General features: G+C 44.7%; 1 protein-coding gene across 1 annotated transcript in view; it reads right to left on the bottom strand.

Moving 5' to 3' along the window:
* The window catches only part of Cep72 (centrosomal protein 72), a 50121-nt gene that overhangs the window by 11285 nt on the left and 24029 nt on the right, over window positions 1-14807 (bottom strand). The window contains 9 exon segments of the mRNA XM_008852521.3: window positions 1048-1116; window positions 1119-1173; window positions 2805-3010; window positions 4048-4186; window positions 5133-5317; window positions 5320-5436; window positions 6550-6646; window positions 6649-6758; window positions 8170-8348. Coding sequence (XP_008850743.1) covers window positions 1048-1116; window positions 1119-1173; window positions 2805-3010; window positions 4048-4186; window positions 5133-5317; window positions 5320-5436; window positions 6550-6646; window positions 6649-6758; window positions 8170-8348 — 1157 coding nt within the window.

The following is a 14807-nucleotide window of genomic DNA, read 5'->3' as shown; positions in this document are numbered from 1 at the left end:
TTTAATAAGGTGATGCTATATAGCAGTCCCTTCTTCATGAAATAATTACCATCATCACGACTTCGGCTGAGCCTGTTAGCTAAACATAGTCACAATTGGGCTTGTTGACGGTTGTGTTCATTCATTAAAGGAGTGCCAAGCAGGGTCACTGGACCCTCACTTGAATACCCAGCCACTCTTCCCAACCACACTTTTAGCTAACTAGTCCAGCCTTGCAAAACAAAAGAAGAATGTGGAAGAACCCAATAGAGGGATGCTTTTGGAAGCCCTTGTCAAGAAACTGCAGTGGACTCTCATATGAACATTTGAAAATTGCCATGTTCTGACTTTTTTCTAGTTCCCTGTAATTACTCTTGCCTTTACTTCTCCTTCACATCCCCTAGTCATGATTCAAGGACTTTCTTTTCCCCCTGGAGATAAGAGTTACGCAATTTGGGAATCTTTTAGATAGATCCACTAAAGGGGTACTCCAATTGCCTTACCCTGCATCCCTGTTCAGCATGGAAGAAGCCAGAGCGGTCTGCATCCTGATTCCCTATTGGCAATTTGGGTAGCCTCTTCAGAGGATGGTGTGATAAGAATAGGAGGTAGGAATTGTCTAGGCAGTTAGGGTAAAAAGACCCCAAAGAAAAGTAGGCAGTTTTTGGTTAAAAGTCAAAATGTCCTTGGGCCTCTTAGCAACATACTCTGTTCCAAAGGGCAAAAATGTCAAAAGTATTTGGGAGTTTGTATCCAGTCCTTAAAATATTTTAGGGATACCTCTTCAGAAGGGGGAATATTAGAGTAGCCATAAACCCCATTTAAAAAAAAAAAAGTTACCTGCTTGCTTAAGAGGCAAAAGAGTCCAGACCTTGATGGCAGTGGAAGCAGCCACGTGAACAGATCCCTGCACACTCCGCCCCAGAACTGGATAGGAGCTCCAGACCCACTCAGGCAGTGCTTACTACTTCCAATTTTTGGCATAAAGTGGTTTAGAACAAAGTCTATTCCATATGTGCATAAGCACTTGAATTTCACCAAATAGTATCACACATAAGCTAAACTCACCAGCGATCTGCAAAGTTAATGCAGCTGAAGTGTCTGCATTTTTTACTTCTTTTTTCCTGCTAACCAGAGAGATTTTAAGTGACTATTCTCCTCCAAAGATTTGTCTAAATGTTGTCTCAAGGTGTCCTAAAGGCACAGGGAACAAATGTAGACAAGTTATATTCAGTAAACATATTTAGAGAAAGTAATGAAATTGTACAATCACCACAAATGCAAGTTTCCCTTTTCATAATGCAAAAGAATCAAGAATTACATTAGCATACTCCCCAACCAGCAGGCCTTCCCAGTCTGACCCACTGGAAGGGGGAAGTGACCATAAAGGGGGGAGGGTGTGCGCCATAGGAATCTAGATCCCATACTAGAGGAGTAGCTGCTGGTAGCTGGTGGGGCCTCTCCCTCCATGAGGATCCTGTTGTCATGTGCATCTCCGTGGCTTCTGTACTGTTCTATGGTACTGATGTCCTTCCTTCAGGAATGTCATTATGACTTAGCTCCTCAGTCTACAGATGGGGGGAATCTCATTATCTATGCCCTATCACAGGCAGGAACTGAGGCCTGGGCCCCTTGGTATCCTCAAAGGCAGAGAAAATGCTGAGCACATGTTGGAGTATTAAGATAAGACAGAGATCAAGGCTACCATTAGAGCCAATAACGGCAGATGTTGCCAAGGCACTGCAATTGGCAGGCTCCTGCTGACAGGTGAGCCATGCAGGTCGCCTGCAGTTAAAGTCAGGGTTTCCATAGATCTGTGTCCACCTGCCTGCAGCTCAGGTACCAGCAGGCATACTCAGAAGGGTCTGAGTTCTGGTCAGGCTCCCTTTCACTAACGGCAGGGTACGGGAGTGAGCACTCACATCTGGCCAAGATCTAAGCCCAGATTCGAGGAAACTGCTGAAATTATTCTATATGAGGCAAGCCTACTCTTGCCACATGCATATGACCACCAGACCCTGATGCCTCCTGTTAAAGTTTGACTGCAAGACCCAAGACCTTTCCTTCAACTGCAGCTTCCAAATCTTTCAAAGCACCTCCTGCAAACAGACAGGAAACTTCAGCCTGTTCTTGTTAAGTGTGTTGGCTCATGGCTCACTGTGAGGTAAGGTACTAGATAACCACAGAACAGAGCAGAGGGTCAGTACTTGCTCTGGTAGATGTACTGGTAGGTAGCTCTGCAATCCAACTCCTCTGCCTTTGATGTAACCATTAGCATGGACTTAAAGAAGTGAAAATACCTCAATACTTTCAATACAACACAACCCCACAAAGATCAGTTTGCCAAGTCCAAGTTCATGGTTCCTTGAGCACCACCTGGTGTCAGAGAGTCCCTCAGACTCAAACAGGACCATCAAACTTTGCCTGGTTGGTACAGACTGATGCAGGGACCACAGATCATCCAGGTAATTGGAATCTCTTATGGAAGGAGCAAAGATTGCCTCAAGCCTGGCTCATTCCTTCTTCCCACATCTTTTCCATCCAGAGTCTCTGAGAAGAGCACACCAGACAGAATGGGGACAACCAGCACCAATGTCATCACTGGTTCACTGATTCTATGGGGCCTGGTCATAGAAGTCAGGCAGATCCCTGGAGGAAGCAGATCCCAATGGGGAAGACTGCATGGCCCTGGAGCAGCAAGAGGGAACACACAGGGTGAGCCCAGTGGTGGCTGAGGGGCAGTACAGAAGCAGGGCTGTCCTCGTTCTGTAAGATCAGACCTTTATCTTCCCCCATCCCATGAACAAAAAGAAATGGCAAAGAGCACAGCTCAGCAGCTCCCTCCGTGTGCTGTTCAGCTCTGCTGTCATCTTGCTCACCGTCGTGGTGTACTGCTGTTGCTGCTCAGAAAGGCGGCTTTGCAGAGACCTATTTTCAAGGGTCAGGTGGCTAATGCCTTCCTGTTCACGTAATGAATTGTCCTGAGCTACTGTGAACTCTTGAACAGATGACAAGATGTGCCTGGCTTGAGCTGGGGGTTAAAAGGAAATAATGTTAATGTATTATAGCTTAAGAATGGAATATAAAGAAAACATGTTCACTACATAGTTATGTGCCTTGTAAACAGGGTACAGATGGAAACAGAGACACTGGCACCTTGAGATCACTTTCTTGGCTTCACATGTAGTCACCGGCAGGGTGGAGAATGGAAATGGCTTTTAGTCTAGAAAAACAGCAACTCCCAAGCGAAGGCTGTACATGCTAAGAAGCCATATCAGGAACATGGAGTGAATGCACAACAGCTTGGGCTGCCACCCACAACCTGCCAACTCCAAGATAGTCGTCATGGCTACCATAGACCACTCCTGATACAGCAGGCCGCTGCCCCTGATCATGGAGTAGATGTACCATGAGGATGCAGTGCTACAGCTCCCAGGGTCCTTATCCAGAAACAGCTAAGGGCCACAATTCTGAGGGGAGTGGTCAGTAGCCATGGCAGGCTTAGGCAGCTCAGTGCTGATGTGCTCCCAAGAACACTAACAAGCAGCCAGGCTGCCAGGGAAAGAGGCCAAAGCATGGGTTCAGAGTACAACACTGGATGAGGGACCCTGGCATACTTCTACCCTGGTTTCCCAGTTTGCAGAAGCAAAGAGATGTGAGTCCTCTCTAAGAAAGACAACCCTGTTGAACTCTGAAAATCTATCCTAAAGATCTTTGAAACTAGGGTCCTGAACACAACCAGAGGCACACAGAAGAACAGAAGACAGCAGCTGGTCTCCCAACCTTCTAAATGCTCATAAGAAGACAGAGTAATCAGAGCCCAACATTGGTAGCACTGACAGGTGGTAGGCCACAGCCACAAAGCACCTTAGCCTCCATAAAAGCTGAGTCTAGAGAGAAGACAGGCAGAGACTGTAGGGAGGACAGTGAGGAACCATGACAGAGGATCTCAGTTACCTAGCACTCGGGCAATTATCTAATCCTCTGGAGCCCCAGGTGGTGTAAATTCTGAGAGAGTCAAACACAGCAGGTGAGCAGCATCTGCCAACAGATGCTGCCAGAACTCACCCAGGAATGCCTCATTGCCATGCAGAGACCCACTGCCACTCGAGTACCTGTTTATCAGGTCGAGGAGCGCCTCCAGGAGTGCCACTTCTAGGGCAGGCCTCTGCCCAGGCACGGCTGCCAAGCACTGTTTAGGAGACAGCTATGTTGAAGACATAAAAAGACTGGCTTTCAGTTGGCAGCTCACTGCAGAAAATAGATTTCTAACAATAACATGCCAGGGTCTCAAATGTATGTCTCCCACAATAGAAGAAATCCATGCCCACGGGGTCACAGCCTTGAGCTGAGAGGTCGGGGCACCTGCCTCAGGGGTACCCATGTGTGATGCTAGTCTCTCTCAAGGCTAGCACAGCACAGCACCACACTTCTCTAGTCACAGGCATTAGCCTACTTTCTCCAGCATGATCCAGAAAGTTCAGCAGTGACCTTACCTGTGGCCCAAAACCACCAGGGTATGATAAATGTTACTAGCTTCCCTTGTTTTAGCCTTGGGTCCAGCTCAGGACCAGAGAGCCAACCAACTTGAAGCTCTTCCAACTCCCAGGCCAAAGGGCTCTACAGCCCAGACTTTCCCTGTTTCATTTTACCCGGCTCCTGCATCTGCACCTGCCCCATCCTGCTCCAGCTGCTGTGAGTCAGTACTGACTGTTCTCATCTTGGTGGATCTTGTTCATGTCTCAGCCTCCAACTGGATCAGCTGGTTGCTATGAGACAATACGGTTCTCAGGGCCTCCAGATCCCTCTGAGGATATGAGAATTCTTAAGCCCTCAACAGGATGAAACCTTCGGAAAACCACAAAATGCACTGATGGTCACTGATGGTTCTTAGCAGGCCATAAAGTATGATTCCAAATTTGGAGACAAACATAAATATGGGGAAATGACCCCTATTATGTAGCTGTGCTTACCTCTGAGAACAAAGCGTTGCAGGGACCAGTGGAACATGAGATCAAGAGCCAAGGAAGTTATTTAAAAGCAACTAATTACGGGGTCACAGACTGAAAATGCAAGGTGAGGCTTGCTCTAAAGCACATTCAGTGGAAATGAGGCAGGGCTCCAGCTAATGACCCTTCTGCTCCCCAGCTCACCACCCTGGTGTCACTTGTGCCATGAGATGTCCTCTTTTCAGTCTCTAAAGCCTCAGAGTGAGACGAGGTCACCTGACTGTGACCCTCCAAGCCATCCTGTCTGCTCAGACTGTCCTCCAGGCTGATAGGCCCATCGGCCCTCTCCAGGCACCTCAGGTACTCTCTGTCTGAAGGCACCTGGAATCTCCCCCAGGCATCCTTCGTTTCCTATACTTTTCAGGAACAGGCAAAGGAGTTAATATTTTTTGTGATGATAAACTTAACTTCTGAGACGATGAAACACAGTCTTCAACATCCACAGAGTCTATAATACAGAGAGCGAGCAGAGCACTCTTTAGACTGAATTCTCTGAAACTTCAAGGCTACGATAATTTTAACATGAATATATGTTCGTATAAACACATGCAACATATGTATTCCACACTCTGATACAAAGATACATAATGGGAGGAGGTGGGAGGTGGAAGGAGGGAGGGATTCAACACGGACTTTGGAGGAGCCTGGATGAAGCAGATAGGATATATCCTTGTTGAGAAGTGGCAGACTTCTAGAAGTGCTCACTCCCCAGCATTTCACAGACTACGCTTCAGCAAGTACCGTTTACATTATACACAGGCATTTCCAAGAGGTCAAACATGAGTTGTGGTGGTCAACTGACATGGAGCTCCTCTGCATCGCCTGACTAAGAACTTTCTGGAAAGGTTAGACATTCCCTTGTCCAGGAAGGGCAATGAAGTGGGGGAGGCAGTGAACAGGAGTACGGACCCTGGCCTAATCATAGTCCAGAACTCAGAACAGTCACACCACCTGATCATGCTACCTCTGAAGTCCTCATAAATGTGACCTAAGCAAGCCCCCGAAGGTAGCAGGTTTGTGTAGGTTTTTTGATACTTGCACATCATAGATGCAGATGATACTCAGTTAACTTACTATTTCTCATATTTGGTATCAAAAATGTAGCTAGTATCATAACCTGGACCTGTGCACTTAGAAGAAAGTGTGGCTGTGAGGGTCAAGGAGGACAGGGAGAAGAATAAGAGGCAGAAGATGAATGTATGTGCACAGTGGAAAAATACCAAGTAATCTACAGATCAGCAGTCTAAAATATGAGGGGATGGTAAATTTTTTTTGAGACAGGATGCCCTGTAGTACAGCTGACCTGGAGTTCACTATGTAGACCAGGCTGGTCTCAATCTCACAGAGATATGCCTGCCTCTGTCTCACAAGTGCTGTGATTAAAGGTGTGCATCACCATATGCAGCTTGGATGGTAAGTTTTAACGAGCTACATTCTTTCCAAAGACATTTTAGAATTTCCAATGCCACATGCAGATCAACAGGAGAAAGCTCAGAGAAGAGCAAACACTGTGAAGAGTGTGTGACTACTTAGAAAGGCCCTGGCGGGATTCTGCGTTCACCTGGATGAGAAGGAGAGCGGGTGTGCTGCATGTGTACATGGCAGGCCTCCGGCACTCCATACTGCAGGGGGAGCTCCCCACAGAGCTCGTCCTGTGGTGGCTGCCTGAGCAGCACCCTCTGGAGTTGCCTTTCTTCTTCTCATGGTCTCTCCTCACGGAGTCCCCACACTGGTGCTGGATGGACAAAGGACTCAACAGTTGTCCGGACTCTATTTTATTAAAAACATTTTAAGTCTTATTTCATTAAAAATTACAGTTCAAGTTTGTGATAGCATATGATAGCTATTAAATATTCTATTCTTAAATAAATTAAATAAGAAAAAGATGACTAAATAGGTTAATACAGGAGTCATAACCACAGTGAATTCTGGACAATTCTACAGGTAGGTAAATGGCAGAACTGAGGGATGTCAGGACTCAACCCCAGTTAACCAAGATGGAAGTACAGGCAGGTAAATGGCAAAACTGAGGGAGGACTCAGCTCCAGTTAACCAAGATGGCAGCATAAGGAAGACAGATTACAGACAGGAAATAGATGCAGGTCAACTGACTTGAACGAATGTCCAGAGTAATTACACAATGAAAAGCTCTTTTAACAAATGGTATCAGAATAGCTGAAAGCAGGAAGGACCTTGACCAATAATGCAGGCCTCTCATACCATCTAGTGCTGGAGACAATGAATGTTCTGTGCTCCTACACATGGAAATAGGAGGGCACCTGTGAAAACCAGGGCAAGTCCTCTAGAGCATACGATGGGCAAAGGTCTCATAACAGGACACAATAAAGCACAACTATTATGGGAAAAAACCTGACAAATTGGACTTCACTGAAGTGAAAACATTTGTTTTTCAAATCACTAACTGTTAGGAGAACGAAAAGGCAAGCCATGAAATGGGAGAAAGTTCTTAGATTCAAAATCCACACATAATTTGCATGACGCTACACCAGAAAGAGAAATATGCCCATTAAATAACAGCGTGAACAGACTTGAAGTATCATAAAAGAAGATGCAAAATGGCCAATATTATATCAACAGCCTTCAGGAAAGGCAAATCAAAACTATAAACACACAGAGACACACGCCTCCATGAGAAGAGTTAGGATTAAGGGAACTAAGGACAGCAGTATTGTGAGGCTGTGACTCAGAAGCTGCTGGTTCTAGCATGATCAGCTCTAAGAAACTCATCATGGAGCTGAAGATATAAAATTACTTATAAGCAAGTCCCAGTGAAAGGCAGAGTCCCCAGGCTCTGCACATTAAACTCACACAGTATGTTAAGTGTGACACCCTAGTTGGTGTAAAGCTCTGCATACTATAAGAACCAAGTGATTGACCGCCCCTCGTGGGTACCAGGGATACCAGCTCCACTGATGTAGATAGGATACTGGCTTTCACATCTACATCAGATATTTTACTTTTTCTTGTGCTCTGAGGAAGAATGAAATTTAAACAACTGTGCAATATGACTCAATTCAACCTAGATACATTAACCTTTCCTTTTGTCATTCCATAGTCCAGATACTGGCATTCAAAGTTAGTACTGTAAATATCATAACTGTTCATCCTGAAGCAAGGGCCTGCCTAACTCATAGCGCCTTCACTGTGATGAGCAGCATACCTCGGGCATAATGGAAGTCAGCCTCATGCTCCTTCTGGCTGGAGCTTGTACTCCCAGGAGGATTGCTTAAGTCCCACTCACACCCAGTGATGAGATTCAGGACTGCCTCATCATCAGCATCCATGACCAAGCATTTCTTGGTGGAAACATCAGCACACCTGGCTCTGGAGTGGTGTGGTCTGCAAGGGAAAAGAAAACTCTTCAGTGTCAGGAGCCCATGCAAATTCCAGCCTGCAGGAGACATCCACATATCTCTTGTGGGTAGTTCATTATGGCTATGGTAGAAAGCTCTCATTACAAAAGTGACTTGGAGGAGGGACTTACCTGACACAACTGGCAACCAATAGCAAGGTCATGAGACGATACCAATAATATCACCCCAGCATTAGACAGAACTCCTTTAGGACTGGCTCAGAAATGAAGTTCTAGGACAGTCCTCTATTCCCCCAATCCTCTAGTAGATTAAAATTCGATTTGTTCTTCTAGTACACCCACAAAAAACACATGTGGTCAAGAAAGTTAAAGGATTTCATGTTCCTGGTACTTATGACTGAGTGAGGGAACACGCCTACATCGTGCTTACCTCTTTGGTTCCATGTAAGAACCTCTGCCCAATCATCAGCTGATAAAAAGCTACAAAGAAGGACTTCACAGAACTGGTTCAGAAATGTCACCAAGTGAAGACAATGAGCAAGAACAGTAAGTCCAAGTACTGAGATGCTACACTAGTCACAGTGTCCAGAGGTCAACAAAAGCTAAAAAGAGGTTCTAAGAAACAAGAAGGTACAAACGATAACAAGAAAAACCAAAACAAACAAACAAACAACCCCAGAAACTAGACCTGAGGAAGTCCAGATACCACGTTCTAAGAAAATTTGCTCAACAAGTTAGAGGAAACCATGACGAAGAGCTAGAAGACAACACAAGAACAAGGCCCCAGTGCAGTAGAGAATATCAACACTGGGCACAAAGCATAAAAACAAAGCACGCTGAATTATGGACCCCCAAAGTGCAACTGCGGTAAAACTTCTAGAAGTGTTCAGTGTGAAAGTGAGTGGGTCAGGTACTTGGCACATGAGAATGGGACAGCTGAGATTTTCTAGTCTAAGGATTATGAAGAAAACAGAACAAAGGGAAACACACAGTTCCACCAAGCAGACCCACATACACAGATGGGCGTACACGAGAAGGCAGGGAGGGGAACACACGACATGGATAGGAACCAGGGCTGAGCTGGCCCCGAAGCTGTGGGAAACATCAGCCCACTGTGGTACTAAAAGACGTGCTGGTTCCTATTCCCCACTTACTGACACATGGCTCCCAAGTGGTCAGTGTGACCAGTAGGTACCAGTGAGTTGATGACTCGGAGCTCCAGAAGGGACTGTCACTAAAGGTCTAAGTAGGATCAGGGTTGGACTTTTAGCTATATCCTCAACCCCTAGGGAGAGGAAAGGGGCTAATAGTCAAGCTGATCAAAGCTAAATGTGCAACTAATCATACTTATCTCTGCAGAGAAGCTTTACAAACACCCATAGACCAGGCAGCCAAATACCTCAAGGTCCCTGGAGGGTGATACTGGGGAGACCTAGGAGCTCCACAGCTCTCTCCACACCTTACTTCACATATCTCTTTATGTTCACCCCCCATAATGGTTTTCATAAAAGCTCTGTTAGCTGCTCTAGCGAATTAACAAAACCTGAGGAAGAAAATGTGAGCATCCTGGCTTACAGCCTGTTGATCAGAAGTACAGACAGACAGCAACCTTCTGTTGTTGACCTGATTTTACTGTACTTTACAGATACTGGGGTTTTCACAAATTAAGGTTGTGGCACCAGTGTCAAACAAATTCACTGGTATAAGATTATAACTTGCCCATAAGTTCATCCAATTTCTTTCTAGCTGGAATTTTAGAAACTTGCTTATGAATTACAGATTTTAGTTTGGTCTTAGTTTTTTAGCCTAAACAATACTTTGATTGGCCTATGCTGATCACAACATGCTTCCTGACAACCTTTCTGCTTCTCAATTCAGTGTCCTCTCAGTCTACATAGTGTGTGTGTGTGTGTGTGTGTGTGTGTGTGTGTGTGTGTGTGTGTGTATTGTGCAGAATTCAGGGAAGCTTAGACTTTTCATACTCAGTTAGGGATCATTTTCATGATAGTGTATAAATTTAGCAACCAAAAATGAATTGCTCAAGTGTCATCTAGGAAAGACAAAGTGGTAGGCATAATGAGTGCTGCTTGCACAGGAAATGGTGTTCTCATAAAATGAATGCACCAGCCACCAGTGGGTTGACCACACCCAAGTGTGGTCTTGGTGGATGCCAGTAAAATGATGAATCAAGGGATTCTTACAGTGGATATTTGATTTTAAATGATGCTTTTAAGTATGTATAATATCCTGAGAGAGTACAGAGTGGATGTCCTAAAGAGCTTTCATAGTGAAATCTGTTACTTTTCACCCTTCAGTCCTAGGAATGAATATGATAAACCGTAAAGGCTGAGGCTTCCTTAGTGTGAACATAAACTTTTAAGTGCCCAAATGATGGAGACTTGAAAAGGGTAACCTGTTTGAGCTGCCAAGTTGATATATTCCAAGCATTTACTTAAAATTCAGAAGCCAGAAGTTCCTGGTCATGATTACAAGGATGTCAGGCCAGAATGAGTCCCCAGAGAGCCAGGCCAAGCCTGGGTGGTGGCGGTTGGATGAGCCTGGCCTGAAAGTCGATTCTGTTGCCTTACTCCTTGTTCAGGCTACTATCCAGGCCTCCTGCTAGCTTAGGTTGCATGTTTACATTGTTACAGTGTCTTTGCTGGAACCTTTGCTGAACTGAAAGGGACACTGGAGTTGCTTCTTGCTAGGTTGGCAGAACCGGAGGAGACCTGCCTCTAGACCACTCTGCCCGTCAGAACCCATCTCAACCCTCTCACCCCTACAGTCCAAGTGTAGGCAGTCTGGAAGGAGCAGCCCAGAGTTTGGGATGCCACAGTGTGTCTGAGGTGTCACCAGTGTGTGATGCTGCTCTTGATGTTATGGTTAATGTGACGTCTTTGAATGGATGCCCAGCCATCCCCCAGGACCTCTCAGACCACTTCGTTCCATTTGTTGTGCACCTCTCTCAGGGGCTGTGGGGTGTGATGGTTGATCTGCTTGACCTGCTTGACGTTAGTCATAATTTCAAGTGGCCATCAGTATTAGGAGAAGCAATTCATGAAGTCTGTGGCTTACCTTGGACATTTTGTTCAGAACCCAAGTCAAGACCCTGGGCCCTTCTCTGCGGAGGATACACAGGTTTAGTGTAGAATACCAATGCCCAGATTTTGCATGTGCAAGTATTTGTTCTGTTTGTGGCCTGTGTTTTCTTACCAGAATTATAAATCCCATTGAAGCCACTACTGAGTAAATATTTCTAAACCATGCAGCCTAACTGCTTAAAAACAAAATCAGCACCATACTGTAACTCATAGAGGAATGCGAAGAGGCACGGACGCAGGCAGACACTGTCACCCGGAGAAGACTGAGGAATCATGACCCGAGACCTGTGTCCGTACTGCACACCCCATGTGGAGCCTGTGTTTCTTCCTTGCCTGCCTTTGGTTTTCTTAAGATGTGTTCAGAGCACCTTCTGGAACCAATAGTGCCCTGTTTTCAAGAATCTAAAATGTTCAGATCTGATCAGAGCAACTTATAGTAGGTCTTTTTAAAAAATTTTTATGTGTATGCGTGTATTGCCTGCATGTAGGTAAGTGCACCCGTGTCATGCGGTGCCCGTGGAGGTCAGAAGAGGGTGTTGGATCCCCTGGGACTGGAGTTACAGATAGTTGCTAGCTGCCATGTGGGTGCTGGATTCGAACCTGGGTCTTCTGCTAGAACAGCCAGTGTTCTTAACCGCTGAGCCATCTCTCCAGCCCCTACAGTAGGTCTTTTAAAGCTGTGCTTGGGAGCATTTTCAAGAGTGGGCCAGGGCCTCAAGAATCTGGGTTTGGTTTAGCTTTGTTTGCTTGCTTGTTTCTGCAAATTTCAGCAGGAGAGAATGCAATGTTTCACCCATATTCAGATTTAACACCTTTCTTAAAATGCTATGATGCAATATCGATCACTTTAAAGTGGGAAAAATACAAAATTGTGTTTCCCTTTTGCCCGTGTGAATCTGTAGGAGACGTGTTTTTAAAGTATGTGTTCTGAGTGGTCTTTCGCTCTGTACTACTTTGGCCACGTGGCTCTCATGACTTTATTGTACCAGGTTCTCCACTCTCTGGACATGGGGACAAAGAGCTCTGATGGTTACATTTTTGTTCCATGAGCACAATACCGCGTCATTAACATTTTTAATGGTATGGATTTTTTACCATCTGTGTATGTTTTCAAATACATGTTTTAAAATGAGCATTTTGCATCCTAAATTTTATGTTTGCAAATATACTTTTTAAATAAAATTTCAAAAACTGAGTTTTAGCATAAAACTATTAAAAAAAGATTATAACTTGCCGAAGACTCAGGTGATCATATTTTTAGCAATATTTTAAATTAAAATTATACTATTGTGTACTTAACAGACTATGGCATAGCATAGCCATAACTGTAACTTTCTCATGTGTAGGGATACCAAAAAACTCATGTGACTCTCTATATTGCAGTGTTCTAGAACAGAACCCAGTGTCTTCAAGGTATATCTGTCCTTGTCACTAACACTTGAAGCCGGAGGAGGCAGTATTTGGGATGAGTCCCTAGTCTGTGGGACTGATACACCTCTAAGCAGAAAGGGTCAGAAGTGAACAGAACTAGAGGAAAGGAAGTCAGTGGCATTCGCTGCAAAACTGGCTTGTGTATGTGGAAGCACATCTGCTCACAGAAACATTCTGAGCTGTATAGAGTATGAGAGTGGAGAGCTGGAAAAACATTTTCAATTCCTGTCCTAAGATCTACACAGCCAAGACACTGAATTCCAAATGGGATAAAATCACAAAGAGCAACACCCACATCATAATTGAATTGTCAAAAGACCAAGACAGGGGCTGAGGAGATGGTAAATGCCTACATTGTAAGCACAAGGATCTGAGTTAAAAACCCAGAACCTATGTTAAACAAACAAAAAATAGGTATGGTGGTGCATGCTTGTGATCCCAGTATCCGGGAGACAGAGATAGGCAAATACCTGTGGCTAACTGGCCAGTCAGACTAGCCTACTTAGGACATTCTAGGCCAGTGAAAGACCCTACTTAAAAAAAAATAGGGGAGGGCTACACAGCTGGGTAGAACTGTTGATTATTTTTCTCCCCCAGTAGTGAGCACAGTACCTTTGAGCACTATGAAAGCTAGCCAGTAGGGATGAAATTTCCAGGTAAGTACTAGCTTGATTTCTCCATGTCCTATGTCAAGAATGTGATACCTTTAGCAGTAGGGTCTTACCACCAAGTTCTGGAGAGTAACAAAGAAACTAAGAGACTATGAACTACTCAGCTATAAATGAGATATCTATATTACACCCCCTCCCAAAGCTTAGGGATCATCATGGAAGAGAAACAGAAAGATTGTAAAGAGCTAGAGGTAAGCAGAGTGTGGTGGCACACACCTTTAATCCCAACACTCTGAAGGCAGAGGCAGGTGAATCTCTGTGAGTTCAAGGTCAGCCTGGTCTACACAGCGAGTTTCAGGCCAGCTGGGGCTATAAGGAGATCCTTCTCATGAAAAAAAAAAAAAGAAAAAGAAAAAGAAAAGAAAAAAGAGCCAGAGGTAGTAGATATCTGTAGTAAAACTGTATTTGCCAGACATGACAGGACCATTGCACACATGAACTTACAGCAGCTATGACTGCATGCACAAGGCATGCACAAGATCAAGCCAGCCAAAATCCAAAATCCTAGCATGGAGGGGAAAGGGGCTCATGAAGTTCTACCCCTAGCTGAGGAGCTACTGGGAATTGATAGCTTTTGGGGGAGGTAAGAGTCAGTTTTCTTTGAGGATGAGGCCCCTGAGAGATTATTTATGGTCCAGCAGATGGTCTTAAACTCATGCACATATAAACAGAACTAAGTGGACTCAGTGGTTTAAAAAAATTATGAAGTTTGGCCATTTGCATCCCTGGGTGGCAGAGCCACCAGCTTCCTGGGACCAGCATCTTTCCTGGGCCCTGCTCCCAGGCCAGCCTAGCCCTCAAATTCCTGAGGCCAGCATCTTTCCTGGAGGGATCCAGACTTTAGGAGAAAGCCTGAGAACATCTGATCCTCATCCAACTTGGGCCTCTATGGGAACTCCTGAGCAGCAAAATGAAAGCAATTTGGCCACTCCAATATAAAATCAAAAGAGAAAACCTGAAGCCAAGACCAACCAGCTTTTCATGCCTAACAAGTAAACCAGAAAGGCACATAAAGTTTACAAAAAGAAGCAGACCTAAATTCAACAAAGGAAGGCTTGAATCTCACACAAGAATCAGAAACTACAAAAGAAATTCACATGTCAAATTCACAGAGAAAAAAATAATAACATGAAAAACGAAAATAATATATCCCTACTAAGTACCAATAATCCTCTAGAGGAGCACAATGAGAATGCCCTAGAGACAATGCAGGACATGGAACTCAAAAGAACAATGATGAATATGATAAAAGAATTCAGTGAATTTAAAGAACACACAAACA

The sequence above is a fragment of the Nannospalax galili genome, unplaced genomic scaffold, assembly GCF_000622305.1.
Source record: "Nannospalax galili isolate Female #2095 unplaced genomic scaffold, S.galili_v1.0 scaffold1146, whole genome shotgun sequence".
NCBI classification, from domain to species: Eukaryota; Metazoa; Chordata; class Mammalia; order Rodentia; family Spalacidae; genus Nannospalax; species Nannospalax galili.
Note: the sequence above shows the minus strand (reverse complement) of the source record. Positions and strands in the feature narration are given on the sequence as shown.